Here is a 16,486-nt window from a genome sequence, read left to right as displayed (position 1 = left end):
AGAAGAGATCTCACCTGGAGCTCCAGGTGTTCCCATCTCATCCCATCTCAGGTTGAGGTCGATCACCAACAGCAGCAGCTGGAACCAGGTTTCCTGATGAATTTATAGAAATAACACAGTTACTGATTCATAAAACACTTAATAATAATAATAAACATCGATCAACATCAATGCATCAAACACAAAATAGTCCTAATACACATCGACTTTCAAAAAAAAGGTTTATTAAAAGTTTTTAATGTGATGTTTCCAATTCCAGCAACTCTCTCTGTTTGAATGTCTTTTTATTATTTAATTCTCAAATATTATATTAATATTAATAACAAAACTCGATTCTAAGATTGTCTGCACCATTAATCTGACGCTCACAATCATTCTCACTAAACAAGATTCACAAAAGATTGAAAATATAAATCATCATAAATGTAAGTATATATTTATTTAATATTTTCATAATATGTAGGATTAAAAAAGCCATTTTTATAGGACAATACACAAATGAATCCGTTTAAAAGGATGTTTTTACTACTTTCCTATGAAAAGTAGTTTTTTGTCCTTCAACGTGAAGCTAAGTGAAGTCCATTTTAAGGATTTTTTAAATACTTCAGTAACATGAAGTCCTCCTCTTCCAGTCCCTGGAGAAGCAGCAGCTTTCCAAAAACCAATGGTCTCATAAAATCAGTGTGAGACTGTTAAAGAACCTTCACAGGTAGTTCCCAGGTTACCTGAACCGGGTACTTACCTGAGCTTCTTTTTCATGTGAGCAGTTGTTGACAGGAACCGGCCTCCGTTCTTTCACTTATTGACCAGGTGACATGTAGAACTTCGGTTTACCTGCTGCAGATGTTCACTGACCAATCACATGCTCAGGTTCATTAACGGTGAAAGTCACAGGTGCTGCAGCGGAACTAATGACGTTTCAACTTGAACCAGGTAAACCAGGTGACATGCCGAAATCCCGCCATCAGACAACCTGTGGGAAGGGGCGGAGCTGACGTTCACCTGCAGTGACGTCATCGAAAAATTGTTTTTAAAACTAAGTTTTTATTAGAAACTTTATTTTAAAGTTTTTATTTAGTTTGACTTGTCAGTAAATCTTAGTTTCCTCTTTTGTTTTCTATTTAAATGTACCGATTTAAAGCTCATGTTCGTTTTCTTTACCTGACTACACTCCCAAAGGTCCAGGAATAAAACCTGGGTTAAAAAGGACCAGCGGTCATTTCTGGGTTATTGCTTCACCCCGAGTCCTGAGGAGTTGTCACCCAGCTTTGTGCAAGTGCTACACTAACACTTAAGAGTTGTTAAAAAAATGTTCACTAATGCGCAAGTAAATAAAATCTTTATTCAAGAAACTGTACATTTTTATTCAAACAGTCTAAAGAACAGTGTTGGTGTCGGTCCAGTCCAGAACCAGATCATTAGAAACCTTTGTCCGTCCCATCCACGCTGAATGGAGCGGGTTTTAGTCTGACAACATAAAAACCAGATGCTCTGCAGTTTTCAGTTTGTTGTGATCCTTCAGGTTGTGGTACAGTGAAACCCTCAAGAACCAGGAGACCAGCTCCTCTTCTTGAATGTTGTCCCCTGACATCACGAGACCTTGAACCAAAGCAAAACTATCATATCTGTGTATAGATCATATAACTTAGTCAGGCAGTAGTGAGTGCGATGTTTGCTGTAATAACCTGCACTGTCTTCTTGTAGCTGCTGCATCAGGTCCAAAGTCCTGACTCTTATCTACAGAGTGGTCAACTCAACAGCACCGGTACCTGAACTCCCTCATCCGGCTCTACAGTCCCTCTACTCACTGTGCTCTGATCCCAGACTAAACCTTTCATCTCTGTGGTTCCACGATGGGGGAACGACCTATCCACCTCTGCACACTTAACTTCCCCACGCTCAACTTTCAACAACCTGCTGAAAACAGAACTCTTCTGCAACTTTCTCTGCACTAGAAAAACAAACCAAATCAATCACTCCTCATGAAACTGAAACAGCTCTTTCTAGAGCTCTTTGCTTTGAAGTTCATCTCCTTGTCTCAGATATTTAGCTTTATATCTCACGTGTAAGTCGCTTTAGATAAAAGCGTCTGATCAATAATTAAATGCAATGTCATGTAATAATTCAGATGGCACTGTGGTAAACAGCGTCCAGCGGTTTCACAGACTTAGCAGCAGCATGAACACGAAGGATATCTCCATAATCCAGTGAAGAAGGTACCGTGGAATCATTTTCTGTTCCTGAGTGAGAGAACTAATTGAATTTTTGTTCTAACCAAAGTATTGATAACATCTCCATTCAGAGCATGAACGGGACTGGAAACACATGTGGCTCATGTTCGTCTTTACATGGAGCTTCATGTCAAACACACTGAGAGTAATCTGGAATCGAGTCTGTATCTGGATACGTTCTGGTTAGTTTCTGTTGGATCTGATGACATCAGCGTAAAGAGCAGAGAATCTGACATTAATCATTATCAACCTTCTGGAGACAGTTCTCTCTAATGCTGCAGAGAAACCGGACCTCTGCGGCTGAGCCACGTCGATGGTTGTTAAGGTACCTGAGCAGGCTCGTGCTGAAGGGGTTTTACCTGAAGCAACTACAAAGACGTGTACAAGTACTAAGATGATGTGAAGGATCCGCATGTCAAAGCTGTTCTCACCAGGACACTTTCTGTTGATCGGGACGTTATACACCTCGAGCCAAAGAAGTTTCAGTGTTCACATGCAGACTCACTACAAGGCTACATGCCAAATTTGGCCTAAAGGTTTTTGGCCTCTACTCTTCATCCTCAGAGCTTCTCCCGGTCCTGGTCTACCTCTCAGCGCTGATCTTGTACCGCAGGACAAAGTAAGCTATGAGCCTTAGAGAAAAGAAGAAGATGGCAAGGACGATGAAGTCCAGGTAGAGTTTGGCGTCGAGCATATCGAGCTCTTTGAGGATGGCCTGAGACTTCTGGAAGTGACATGTGTGGTCTTCATCACAGTGAAGATCCTCTCGATCCAGACCATAGATAGACAGGATGACACCCTCAAAACCGTATCTGCAACACAACAGAGGAGCAAACACTTTCAGAATGTTTTCAACCTGGACATTTGAAGAGTCAGTTTTCCTTAAAAAATGTAAACCTTCATTTATGAAAATATATTAATTTACCAGAAAATATGTGGGTACATTTATATATTTATTATATATTTGACCAAGATACTAACACCTGTTACTTCTCTACGAGTTTCAGCAAACAGCTCCCCCACCTGACGTAGGAGATATAGGACATCCACTGTAGGTACCAGGGAATGGTGTCAAAACTGACAAAGAACCCAGAAAACAACAGCACTGGGATCGCTGTGACAGGACCGACAAACGTCGCCACCTGCAGGGAACAAACACACCTGATTGAAGTCAGCAGGTAAAGGTCCCCGGTGAGTTCTGAGAAGGTGGAATGACCTGCAGCGAGGTGGAGGCGGCTCCGATCAGAAGACCAAGACTTTGAGCCACTAGAGAGGTCAGGATCCCCAGAGACAGAAAGAGGAAGAACCGCCCGGCGTCCGGAGGCTGAGCTGTCATCCAGTACACAATACTGCAGTACACCACGGGGAATATGACCTGTAGGAACAAGGAAGTGTTCAGGGCACCGAGCAGTTGGACAGCTGTCATATTTCCCTCTTCTTCTTCTTTTTGTGGTGATTCTTATGACATAAAGACCAGACTCTGCGACAGAGAGGGACCAGACTAAAGTCTTCTTTACTAAAGGTTCAGACTCAACTTCAAGTAACAGTAACAGAGTAAAGTTGAGTTATTCCGATCCAGCAGACCCGTGGCCCTGTCTGTACATCCTGCTGCTGGGAGGTTCGGCTCAGCTGCACAGTTATAGAAAAGTGTTTTAACAACAAAACTCATTAATATAACAGCAAAGCTTTAAAAGGAGTTTAATACACTTCCGCACATATAAATCACTTAATAAATCAGGCTCCATCTTATCTTAAAGACCTCATAGTTCCATATCTTCCAAGCGGAACTCTACGTTCTCAGACTGCAGGTTTACTTGTGGTTCCTAGAGTTTCCAGAGCCTTTAGCTATCAAGCCCCTCTCCTGTGGAACCAGCTCCCAGTTCAGGTTCGGGAGGCAGACACCCTCTATACATTTAAGACTAGACTTCAAACTTTCCTTTTTTATAAAGCTTATAGTTAGAGATGGATCAGGTTACTCTGAACCATCTCTTAGTTCTCCTGCTATAGGTAAATCTCAAAATAAATGTGATTGATTTGAAGTTTAGAAACAGTTCCGTTTCAAATCCACCTGTAGATTATGTCACATTAAATATTATAGAATCTAACCTGGAAAGGGACGTCAGCCATGGTTTTGGCCAGGTAATAAGTCTTTAGACTGTACCAGTAGTTCAAATGTTCCCTCAGAAAAACTCCCATCTCCAGAGGAACTGAAACACACCATCAGAGTCACACAGTTAATATTACCACACAGGTAGCATGTAATGTTTGAACATACCATAATAATGTCTGAAACAAACCCCACGAGAAATAAAAATGGTCTAAAATGGAACTTGAATGCTGTGATGAGCCTTTACAGATGTCTGACAGTGGAAATCGCAGCGCTGACTCACATGTGAGCACCGTGGGCATCAGAGCAGCGAACATGAGGAACAACATGGAGAAGAAGAGGAACCCTGAGTTACTCAGAACCTTCTTGGCCTCATTCCCGATGCCCAGGTACAACAGCCCAATCAGAACGCCAATCCCAATGTGAGACGAGATCCTGAGGTGAGTCAGCACCTGCTCAATCGAGAAGTACAGGTTTAAGACAGTCGGACTGGGCTCGAGTTTCATGCTGCAGTAACAGTTACTGCAGAGTTTTCTCACCGAGTCTCTGAGGATGCTGAGGAAGGTTCTTCTGAACAAGATGGAGAACTGCGTCATACAGCTCGCTGAGAAACTGTGGCAGCCTTCGGACGAGGAGCTCTCCTGAGGAACAGAGCAAAAGGCGCTGAATGAAGGAAAACAGGATGATCACAAACCAGACGCAGACCAACTGGCTGCTGGTTTTTTCTTTTTATTTCGGGAAAGTTTTAATTAAAATCTGAACATTACTGATGTTGTGATGTGTTTTTCCTCTCCACTGTCTCCTGGTGCTGCTCAGTGGGGTTGTTGGGTTTTCTATATAATTCTGTGTACAGTTCTATTCAGTGAAGAGCCTTCTGTTGGGATTTGGTACTTTACAAACTGCTGATGTGATGATTATTTACGTAACGTCTTTGTGTGAACAGTCTGACAGTTCTCTGTCCCGAGGAACACTGTGTGGACAAACAGGCCTTTACGTTTGGCTATGACTGTACCAGGTGTCTTATGATAAAGTCTAATTATGAGCTGTAGCTGAATAGTTAATGACACACTTTTGTCAAACCAACAGAAATAAAGTTGAATGTTGAGGGTTTCATTTCAAATTCAGTGTGGTGGTGTACAGAGAAGGAATGCCAAAGGAAACATACCCATTATTAACAAACCTGACTGTATAAGGTACATAAGTACAACCGAACAGAATGAAGGGAGCCATCATAACACGGTGTAACATAATGTGAACCCATATTCCTATTGTTTCAAAGGAAGTAGACATCCTGAGGGTTTCAGAAATGTTTCACTGTCCAATATGGCTGAACTCAAACTAAATGTGTCCACAGATCATCTGTTTAAACGTGTGATCATTAACAACCAGGAGGTGGAGTAAGTGACCTGTTTAAAGACCCTGAACTGCACCAAACCCCGAGCTCATATCAGCCCCTATTGTTTCTGCATTTCTTTTGTTTTAAACCCGTTTGATTCTCCTTTACTAACTTAGACCTTTTATTTTCACCAGGCTGTATTAAACGTACTTATTTATTTGCCACCTTCTCCTTTTTCTTCTATGTTTCATTTGTGAAACAAACACTAAGACACATCATTTAATGTCTCCTTATGCTGCTGGTGGCCGTGCTGTCAGTGCTGTGGTCAGCCTAAGCCTCTCTCAGGTTGGGGGCTGTTTGTGTTTCACCTCCTCTGTGCGCTGCCACAGGAACGGGTGCGGGTGCGTGTCTCCGTTCAGCTCAGTCTGAGAATCCTTCTCACAGTTTTTGTCCTGAACAGCCTTCACCAGTCTGACCATCTGGTCCCCGTACTCCCCCGACGCCACTTCCATCACTGTGTGGCACATGACATTAGTGAGTCAGTGAAATAAAAGTAAATCAGTCAACCTGAGGGGTGGGGGTCTCACCAAAGTCAGCAGGGTTGTGGTAGGTGGGACAGTTGAGTCCGAGGTCTCTGAGGTAGGGAACCAGACTGGACACTTTCCCTCTGTAGATGCACTGACCCTGACTCAGAACATACAGCTGCAACACACAGACACACACTAACGTTTCCCACAGCTCACACATTGTTTTGGAGATTTAAGTGTTGTGTGCGGGTGTCAGACCGATCACCTTGTCAAAGAGTTCAAACAGTTTGGCACTGGGTTGGTGGATGGTGCAGATGACGGTCCGTCCTCCCTGAGCCAGAGCTTTGAGCAGAGACACCACCTGGAAACAAGACGAACTGTCCAAACCACTGAGACACACAGAGGCAGAGAGACAGGGAGGACAGTCAGTGTTCGAGCAGAAGCTGTACACTAACATGTTAACTAGCTTGTTCCCGTGCACAACATGGTCTTCATCATCAGAAAATGGAGTTTGCTCTGTTGTCATTAAGCTTCTTGTCCATCATTTTAAAAGCATTTTAAAGTGCAGCTGATACACAGATGTGGATGTAATGTTGGTGCCCCTCCGTTAGAGAGAAAGACCTGCAAAGGTCACTGAAATAACTTGAAACTGAAATAAAACTGTCACTCTCTGACCTGGTGGGTTCATCGAAGAACATGACCGGAGGATTGTTGACTAGTTCCAGAGCGATGGCCAGTCTCTTCCTCTGACCTCCCGACAAATGAGACGTCCTGGTTTTTGCACAGTCCAGTAAACCCAGAGCCGTCAAAATCTCCTGGACCTGAACAGAGACCAGAACCTCTATTTAACCTCTGCCAGATCAGTGCCAGGACAAACAACCAATCATAAGTCAACACTCACCATCTCCCTGCGAGCCTCCACCTTCTCCTGCAGCTTCAGGTTGGCCGACACCTGCAGAGAGAAACCAGATTGGACACACAGGGTCTAGGTGATGTCATTTCAACACTGATCGATGAGGATCAATAAACAGGTTTAGGGAAGGGGGTTTGACATGTTTAGACCTCAGGGAAACATCAGTACTGTGTGGTTTGGAGACAAACACTAAGTAGTTCTGGTTCTGATCTGAGTCTGATCCTAATATGTGACTCAGTGAAACATCAGCTGTTTCCTACCACAGAAACACTCTGAGTGGAGCTTCCTCCCTCACAAACAATCTGTTGGACCAGCAGGTTCCTCACAGAGTTCCTGTTCGTACCATCATGGCCTCCTGCACAGTGAGGTGAGGCAGCAGCATGTCGTCCTGCATGATGTAACAGGAGACCTTCCTGAAGGAGCGCAGGTCTCTGGGCTGACTGTTGATCAGGATCTCTCCCTTCATCCCTGTTTCCCTGTTCAAACACATAACCAGACATTGATACAGGACTGGAATCTGGAATCTGGAATCTGGAACCAGAACCCGACTAGTTCTCCCATTTTCTCCATTAGGCCAGACTTTAACCAGTGCTGTGACAGTCTGAGCACAATCATAAAAACTCTGTAGCTCTGGAAAGTCCACGTTGTACAGGATCAGATATGTGAAGGACTAATCTTGGTTTCTGTTCTACTGATCTGACTCGTCCTCATTATGTTTTCCTGACAGTAAACGGGAGAAGTGCTGATTGTCGTCCTCTCACTGTGGGTCAGTGTCAGTCTCTATAAATTTAATAAACTCAGTATTTACATGGTACTTCGTGTACTGTCCCTCTCATTCTGCCCTTTTTCCAGGGCCTCATCAAGGCAGGAGGAGGTTGTACAGTCAATTTCAGTTCAATTCAGTTTTATTAGTACATCATCAGATCACCACAGACGTCATCTGAAGGAACTTTACAATGTTTAATGACCTTATAAATATAACTGTGAACAGCATTATATACAAAACCCAACAACCCCACTGAGAAGCACCGTTCAAATTTCATCATTTCATGTCATTAACTTTGTGTCTTCTCTCTCCTGTAGCAGCTTTTTCTCCTCTCTGTCTCCCTCTCTCTGTTCTCCTCTGCAGGTATCCTCCTCCTTGGAGCTGTACATCTCCAGAGTCCAGTTACTGGTCCTACCAACCTGTTCAGTGGTTTTCCTGCTTGTTGTTGTTTTTTGTTGCCTGCTGTTATTTTCTCTTTCCTCTTTCCACTCACCCCAACCGGTCGAGGCAGATGGCCGCCCACCCTGAGGTTTCTTCCTCTAAAGGGAGTTTTTCCTCTCCACTGTTGCCTAGTGCTGCTTATTTGTTGGTCTCTCTCTTGAAAATCGATCTGTTTCTATATAAATAAACTAAATTTTGTCTTTAAGGTTTTTTTTTTCACTAAGGAACAGCTCATACCATATCGAAAATTGATAATTAGAATTTGATGTGTGGACGTATTTTAGTAAGAATCACACAGTCAGAGTGAGCTCACCTGTAGCCAGCCAGGATATTCATGAGAGTGGACTTTCCGGCTCCTGAGGGCCCCATGATAGCCACCAGATCCCCGTTGGTGAATTTCCCAGAGATCCCTTTGAGCAGAGTTTTGTAACCTGAGACAGAACAGAAACAATTAGCCTACAGTTTCCCAGACGGCCTGAGAACAGCTCTTTGTCCTCAAGTCCACGAGTTAGGTTTCAGATCCGTTTGGAGGTTTTTCTCTTGGTCTGGTTTCACTTTAATGATGTTTATTGTAGAAATAAAGTTTCTGTGTGGAGACAACACAGGAGGAGGATGATGCTGTTTATCTGCTGATGAAGGCCGAACAATCTTTAACGAGATTATGAGATTTAATCTGTTGGACGCGGTTTAATCCGCTGACCGACAGTAACCTCTGCTGCGATAATACACACTGTACTGCAGTGAAATGCATTAAACTGTGGTACGGAGAAAAAAGCTGTATGATGTCGAATCTGAAATTCACAAATTAAGATTTTTTAAGAGTTGAATGATTTTTTTGTGTCTGTATGTAAAACTGTGTAAGACAGCTTATTCCAGAGTACTGGAATTTCTGATTTCCCACTGTGCGCCTGAAGGGACCCTGAATGAACTCCACCGATGAGCAGCAGGTGTTTTAGAATGACTCCAACTCAGATTAGTGATTAACTGCAGTTACCTCAATAACAGACTAACGGAGCTCGAGGGAAACGATCACATAACGCTTCACTTTTCAGACTTTAAGACTGTCAGGTGTTTCCTGTTGACAGCAGCCGCTCACCTGAGCAGGTGTGAACGGGTCTCGTGGAACAAAGAGCAGAACAAAGAGAGAAACAGCTGCTTTAGAGGAAACGTAATCTGTTAAAGACTCTCACAGCTTCACCTTACAGACTTAAGAAAGCTGCAGCTCACAGTCCACAGGTCATTGTTATACTTTAGTATACAGTACATTTACTACAGTACTGCTGTCACATCAAGAAGACATACCAAAGAACTGCCAATTACTACTACATAGCAAGAAGAAGTACTTTTATTTAGGTTAAAGTACCAGTTTTAAAATACTCCATAACAAGTAAAAATCCTACTTTAGTGAGTACACAAGTATCATCAACAAATGTACAGTACTACAGTCAAATGTCCCAGTTACTGTGATTACACTACACAGTACTACATAATTATATTGTGATGCAGCAGTGTTTAGGTATTACAGTTACAACTAATGCTGTTCAAGTGAGGTAACCTAAGGTTCGTGTCCCTCCAAAAGGTCACCACATAAATCGGAGAGGTCATCAAAAAGTTAATGGAGTTCATTTTGTAAATATACTTTTAATTGAATTACTTCAGAATTTAAATGAACCCATCAGGAGAGTGACACCTTGTTTTAACACGTGATCACAGGTGGACAGTGTCACCGTGGTAACCAGTCAAGTGCACTGTGTTTGGGTAACTAATGTAGTAAAGGTTGATATAGTAGTAGTTGTACCTAAGTGTAGTAGTTCCATGAATAGATTTGTTACTTTCCAACACTGTAGTTTTGCTTTTTAACAACATCATTAATCTGAACTGAACTTTAAACTACACCACAGGTGAATATTGCTGATTTTTCTCAGTAACTGTTCAGAAATCAGGTTGTTGTTTTTCTCTCCTTGAATCTGTTCATGAATTAAACTGAACCAGTTCAACACTGGTTCGAACACTTTGTTTGTACTTCAAGTCCATTTTAGGGTATGTACTTAGTACTTCAACTAGTACTAGTACTTAAGTATTGTGTTTGGATTTAAGTGTTTGTTTGTTTAATAACTTGTTAAATATTAATTCCAGAGTTCAAAGAGTAGAAAACTACAACATATACAGTACTGCTTCATATACTGTAGCACACAGTATACTGTACATCAGAGAGTGTCGCGATGCCAATGATCAGACTGAAGTAATCAGATTACCCATATGTGTTTCAGCATTTCTTATATGAACGGTTCAGTTATTTTCCATCTTGTTCTGTGTTTAAAGATTTTGGGCTGTAGAGCACTGCACTTTGGGAGCACTGCAGGCTGCTCTGTGGGGCGATAAAACCTCTATTATTCTTTTGAAACGCTCATAAAAGGTGTGAATGAGGCCAAATTGAGACTCTGGCAGATCAGGTTTCACAGAAACGGATCCAAAGTGTTTGTTCCAGGAGCTTCTGTTGTTCAGTCCTTTGTTTTTTTCACTTTTGTTCTGAGAAGCTGGAACACGATACACGAGCTTCTCACTAACGTTACTGCTCGACTTTCTCTAAATCTAACACCTGATAAATCAGTACGATGCTTCAAAATTCACTTAAGAATCTTTTGAAATTTTTCACATAAATCATCTTTTCATGTCGTCTCGCTGCATTTTCTCAAATCTACAATCTAACGTGTGAAGACCAACGAGACACGAGGGTTAGGGTTAGACACGAGATGTTTCATCAGTGGGTTTGAGTCCAAGAGCTGACGATGGGCCTCTGGACCACACATCCACAGCAGAAGTAAAGAGTCTAAAGTCAGCTATAACATGGAACAATCACCTGCTGTGACCCCCCCCCCCCCCCCCTCTCAGCCACACTCTGTAGCATCTGTCCAGTTTCAGGAGGCTGCTGTTTACTCTGATTTATAATGATCAGGTTCCACAGTGAAGCAACATCTCCTCCACCGTCGCCCGTGTGGTTTTGTTGGTTTCTTTTCTTGCTGTGACCAAGTTCCTTCTAATCTGACCTGTTGCTATTTACAGCAGGAGACTGAGATTAACAGATTACTGCCTGATAATCCACACCCAGAAAAAACCTGTGTCTCATTATCATAAAAAACCTTTGTTTGTTGTGCCTAAAGGAAGAAAACACATGTAAAACTCACACCCCTTCCTCATTGTCAGGATGGCCTGACATCACTTATCATGTGTTTGTGCAGCTGTGATGCAGCGTTCTGTTTGTCTGCTGACTTTGACTCGACCCGAACACACTCAGTGATTCAGACTGAACCTTACAGCTGTGTGTGAAGCTGAACGTGTAGTAACTGTAACTGCTGGAAAACACACTGCCTCTCCAAAAACACCACCTGGATTTAATTTAATCTAAAGTAAGTAGGTCTGAGCCTCACTGGATAATTACTGTATGGATGATTAGTTATTGAACCTGAACTGATGCAGTGAGCAGCTTCTCATTTCTTAAACAACCATGTCTGAAGACACATCCAGTGGTCGTGGAAAAGATGTTCATCTGTTTCAGAAGGGTCCAATTATTGAATGAATTAAAGAAAACATCTGAGGAGATGATGAAACTACTAAAGCTGGGTTAAGAACTGTCCAATGGAAGAAGGTCATGTGGTCTGATGAGTCCAGATTGACCCTGTTCCAGAGTGATGGAGCATCAGGGTAAGAAAAGAGGAGGTGAAGTGATGCACCCATCATGCCTAGTGTCTACTGTACAAGACTGTGGGGGCAGTGCTATGATCTGGGGTTGCTGCAGCTGGTCTGGTCCAGGTTCAGCAACGTTATGAGTCCAAAGAATGAGGTCAGCTGACTACCTGAATATACTGAAGGACCAAGTTATTAATCAGTGGGTTTTTCTTCCCTGATGTCTCCCTGATATTCCAAGACGACAATGACAGGATTCATCAGGTTCAAACTGTAAAAGAGTGGTTCAGGGAACAGGACACATCATTGTCACACAGGGATTGGTCACCACAGAGTCCAGACCTTAACCCCACTGAGAGTCTTTGGGCTGAGGAAGACTTTGTGCAGCATCAGACTCTCCATCATCAAAACAAGATCTTGGTGATAAATTAATGTAACTGGACGAGAATAAATGTTGAGACATTTGACAGTTGAGAAGCAGATTGAAATGATGACACAGTGAATGTGCTGTAATCAAAGCTAAAGTTGGGTGACTTTCTTTAGACAGGCAGTGTATTTCCCTAAAATTACATTTGACACAGGACTTTCTGCTGTAACATGACTCCTGATGCAGAAATCAACCTTCAACAAACCAAGTCTCACAGAAATGAGCTCAAACAACCCTAACCCAACAGGATCCACTAATGTGGGTTTTCTTTAGTTTCACTTCTACCTAAAATGACGACAACGCTGTTCACTCGTCAAATCAGGTGTAAGTCTGACATCAGACTCCCTGCTCTGTGGTGCTGGGGCAGGTCTCTTCACCTCTCTGACTTCTATCTTCCTGTTTCTGGGTTTTAACACTGATGGAAATCAAACATGCTGAGACCAAGACACCAAAGTGTGACGTCACCTCATTAATACACATGTACAGGACTGTGGTATCTCAAGCTTCATCTCTGATGTGGGTCAGTACCTTTCTTCCTCCACCAGGGTCCCTCTCTGACAGAGTAGGTGATGTCTTTGAACTCGATGTTGACCGCTGGTCTCCGTGGTAAGGACGAGAACCTCTGGGCCTCCGTCAGGTTGTTGTCTACCTTCTTCAGGTGTCCCTGCAGCAGCGGCGCCTGCTTGCTCCCTGTTGGCCGCTTCTTGACCACCTCGTCCATACAAAGGCACACTGTCCGGGGGTCTAGCATCAGGTCTGGGGGTCCGTTAGTGTTCTGAAAGTTAGACCAGAAACTGAGGTGAGAATGACAAAAATCAAAGACACACGTGTTTGCACAGGCAGTTGCGTGTTGATGTACCGGCAGCAGTTTGGAGTTTTCTGGTCCCTGGAGAGGACCCTAACCCCATGTTTAGAGCACTTCTTTTAGCACACCTTTTTGTCAGCACTTTAAAGGACTTTCCTCATTTTTATTATTATTATTATTTTTTGATATAATCATTTTATGTTTATGCATTATCCTATGCTACTGAGGATTATTTGGATTCTCTATTATTGCAGAAATAAAGTATCCTGAAACCCTTCTTCTTTATCCAGCTCCTTCTTGTTTTAATTATTTATCCTTACAATATAATTTTACAAACTTCAAGGTTTGCCTGAGCTAGTGCACAATTACCTTAAGAAGGAATTTAAACATAACCATGAACTTATTCTTTACCTAACCCTAACCCCAACCCTAACCCCTTCCTGTTGGACCAGGCCATCAGTGGATGTAGAGCAGTGGATGTTGTCAGATTAGCTGTCAGCTGCTTCAGTGTTGATGTATTTGCAGGACAGCGTGTGAGCATCCTGCTCCCATATGGACTCTAATCTGCAGGAGGTCACTGTCGAACACAGCACAGCTTAGTCACCGAGCTGAAAAACAGCCCGGCTGCAGGATTTATACTGACACACACTGCGGCTGTGATTCAACAGAGAACCGTCATCATGTGACCTCTGATTGTCCTAATAACACATAGTATGCAGCTTAAACCTGAAAAGATCAGCTGCCCCAGAAAAACACAGAAATAATCGATGGTTTATAATATTAGTACCATTGGTTTTTGTTCTCCTATCTTTCCACTGTAGAGCTGCATTCAGACTGATTCCAAATGAGATGTTATAGCTGTTTCAAACAAACAGACTGAACAAGAACAGTTTCCCGAAACTTTTACAATACCTGGTGCCACTAATCAGGGAGTTTAATTGCATAATTTGAGCTTTAGATAGATCACATCAAATACCTGAACTGGTTAGAGGTTTGTAAAGGGTCCTGTTGGAATGTAAGTTAGAAACACGTCTAAGACAAAAGAATTAACAAAAACCTTGCGAGAGCTCAAATGTTAGAAACACAGTTGGAACCAAAGTTAAAGCAACAGTAGCTACACGGCCCGGATGGGGCAGAAAAAGCGTTTCTGAGGAGATGGGGGGAAATCCTTGAGTGACTGCAGAACACCTGCAGCAGGACTTGGCGGAAACAGACACTTCAGTGGGATTTCAGTTTGGACTGTAAGACACATACAGTAATAAACGGTTCTGTGTCTAAACCTGCTTTTCTTCCTCTGGAACTGGAAACCTGCAGCGTGTGGAAGGAAACGTGGATTCATTCAGGTATCAGGACAATGTAGGAGAAAACATCATTGGACCTTGCAAAAGGAAATGATTTGATGACTTATCAGCATAAGAAGAATCAGGGCACAAACCCATGAATCTTAGCAAGTGTAAAAGCACCTTCTAGGTTGATGGATGTTCATGAGGGCGCAGACTGAGGCTGATGTCCACTATATGTCCTGTTGGTCTCTAGTATTTCATGATATGTTTTCCCAGATCAGTCCCAGTGCACAGAAAGCTTTACGTAGGGCGGTAACAGCTTCAGGAAGATTGGCTCTGTGAGGGGAGATCTGACCAAACCCAGTTTAACCTAACCTGAAGTTCTACAGCAGACAGACATGGTTACTGCACCAGAGAGCAAATTACAGAGGATAAAAAACTGCCGTGAAATTAGCCCCCACTGCCCCTGACTCTACAGTATGTGTCCACTGTAAAGTGTCTCCATGAACCATGTGTAAATTATGTCTCAGGACACCAAGTGTGTCGAGTCCGTGTCTCAGCTGTGTCCACTAAACGTCCAGATGTGCAGAGTCTGAATCTAAATACCTAATTACCCTTATCATCCATCTGTTCAATCCACTGCAGTCCACTAAACTGTCCAATGAAAGCCCGTACTCACCATGATGATGGAGTTGGTGACGGTGGGGTTGTGGACGGACCAGGCGGCCATCAGACAGGCCATGGCCGAGAGACACTCTGTCTCCCTCACACACATCTGATAACTGTCCCAGCGACTCAGCAGCGCTGACTGATGAACCCACCCCTCGGTCACTAATCCTGCCCTCGCTGAGCTGGTCCTGCCCCCGGCTCTGTGGAGAAGAAACCAGCTCTGCTATTGGACTGGTGAAGTCATTCAGGGGCGGATCCCTCCTCCTCTTCTCTCTGTGCCACATCTGTACTGTCTGAGGTCCACCAGCCCAAAGCGGGTCAGTCTGATCCAACAGTGGCGTGATAAAAGTCAAGGTTTTGTTTCAGAGAGGAGCTGATTGGAGGATGGAGTTTGTGCTGCTGGTTCAACCTGAACTGTGTGTTTTCAAATGCGGAGCTCAAGCTTCAGTCTTGGTAATTTGATGGATGGTCCGGTAGAGGGAGGAGAATAAACTGCTTATTCATTTTATTTACAGTCTCCAAACACCAAGATTAAACAGATGAGTCACCTGGAGGTAGGAACGTTCAGGGGTCAAGGGTTAGCATGGGTTCAGATCTGACCCATTCTAGTAGTAGAGGTCTTTTGAGTGAAACAGCTGCAAACACACTGAGACACTTGTCTGCATTAAACATCATATGTTCACCTCTCTGAACTTCAGCTCTTTACTTTTTAAACCTGAATTAATTCTTTATCAACCATGAATTCATTATTGATTATTAGGTTTAAACAACGAGCCAGAAAAGTGACCTCAGATTTCTGACTTCCCTAAGATAACGGTTTAAGATAACGGAGTTTCTATAAAGCAGCTGAACGTTTCAAGTTGATCACGAGGTCGACGGTCGTTTGGTTTTACGTGTTCTACAAATTATTTGTAGATTTATGATCTATGAAGTGTTTTGCATTGACGTGAATGAGACCAGTGTTGCAGTGTTCAGCAATTCAACAAGAGCTCTATCTGCTGGGTGAACTGTAGTACTACTACAACTACAGTAGTACTAGGACCCATTTATTTGTCTTTGCTGTAACTGAGGACATTTTCTTTTAAGATCAAATGAAGGATGAGATTAAAGTTCACAGTTTCAGCTTTTATTTGATGCTACGTCCCCACTGATATGTTAAACAACACTGTTCGAATCACGACTCAAAAGTATTGGAACACATTTCCTGTTACCTAGGTATGCCCCGATTGTCCTATTATGACTAACTCTAGATGACGACTCTTGGTTGTATAGTGTAAAAATAAGAGACCTATGAGTC

The 16,486-nt window shown here is 42.9% G+C and overlaps 1 protein-coding gene across 1 annotated transcript; it reads right to left on the bottom strand.

The window, feature by feature from the left end:
- Positions 1-1,398: 1,398 nt before the first annotated feature.
- abcg1 (ATP-binding cassette, sub-family G (WHITE), member 1) lies at positions 1,399-15,279 on the bottom strand. The gene is made up of 15 exons (XM_026365630.1): positions 15,200-15,279; positions 12,961-13,207; positions 8,635-8,752; positions 7,458-7,590; positions 7,103-7,153; positions 6,877-7,022; positions 6,467-6,590; positions 6,262-6,376; positions 6,043-6,188; positions 4,878-4,979; positions 4,622-4,790; positions 4,338-4,438; positions 3,448-3,606; positions 3,255-3,373; positions 1,399-3,043 (listed from the first exon to the last, which is right to left on the bottom strand). Exons 1-15 carry the CDS (start codon positions 15,260-15,262, stop codon positions 2,815-2,817), a joined length of 2,022 nt encoding a protein of 673 aa, XP_026221415.1. The 5' UTR covers positions 15,263-15,279; the 3' UTR covers positions 1,399-2,814.
- Positions 15,280-16,486: the final 1,207 nt, after the last annotated feature.

This window comes from Anabas testudineus, chromosome 13 (genome assembly GCF_900324465.2).
Source record: "Anabas testudineus chromosome 13, fAnaTes1.2, whole genome shotgun sequence".
NCBI classification, from domain to species: domain Eukaryota; kingdom Metazoa; phylum Chordata; class Actinopteri; order Anabantiformes; family Anabantidae; genus Anabas; species Anabas testudineus.
Note: the sequence above shows the minus strand (reverse complement) of the source record. Positions and strands in the feature narration are given on the sequence as shown.

Bases quoted from the DNA above. Each gene is read 5' to 3' on its own strand.
- abcg1 (XM_026365630.1), bottom strand. From the start codon at position 15,262: ATGGCCTGTCTGATGGCCGCCTGGTCCGTCCACAACCCCACCGTCACC. The intron at 7,591-8,634 runs GTGAGCTCACTC...GTGTTTGAACAG, and splicing joins AATATCCTGGCTGGCTACAG to GGAAACAGGGATGAAGGGAG. The intron at 3,607-4,337 runs GTTAGATTCTAT...TTGTTCCTACAG, and splicing joins TGGCTGACGTCCCTTTCCAG to GTCATATTCCCCGTGGTGTA.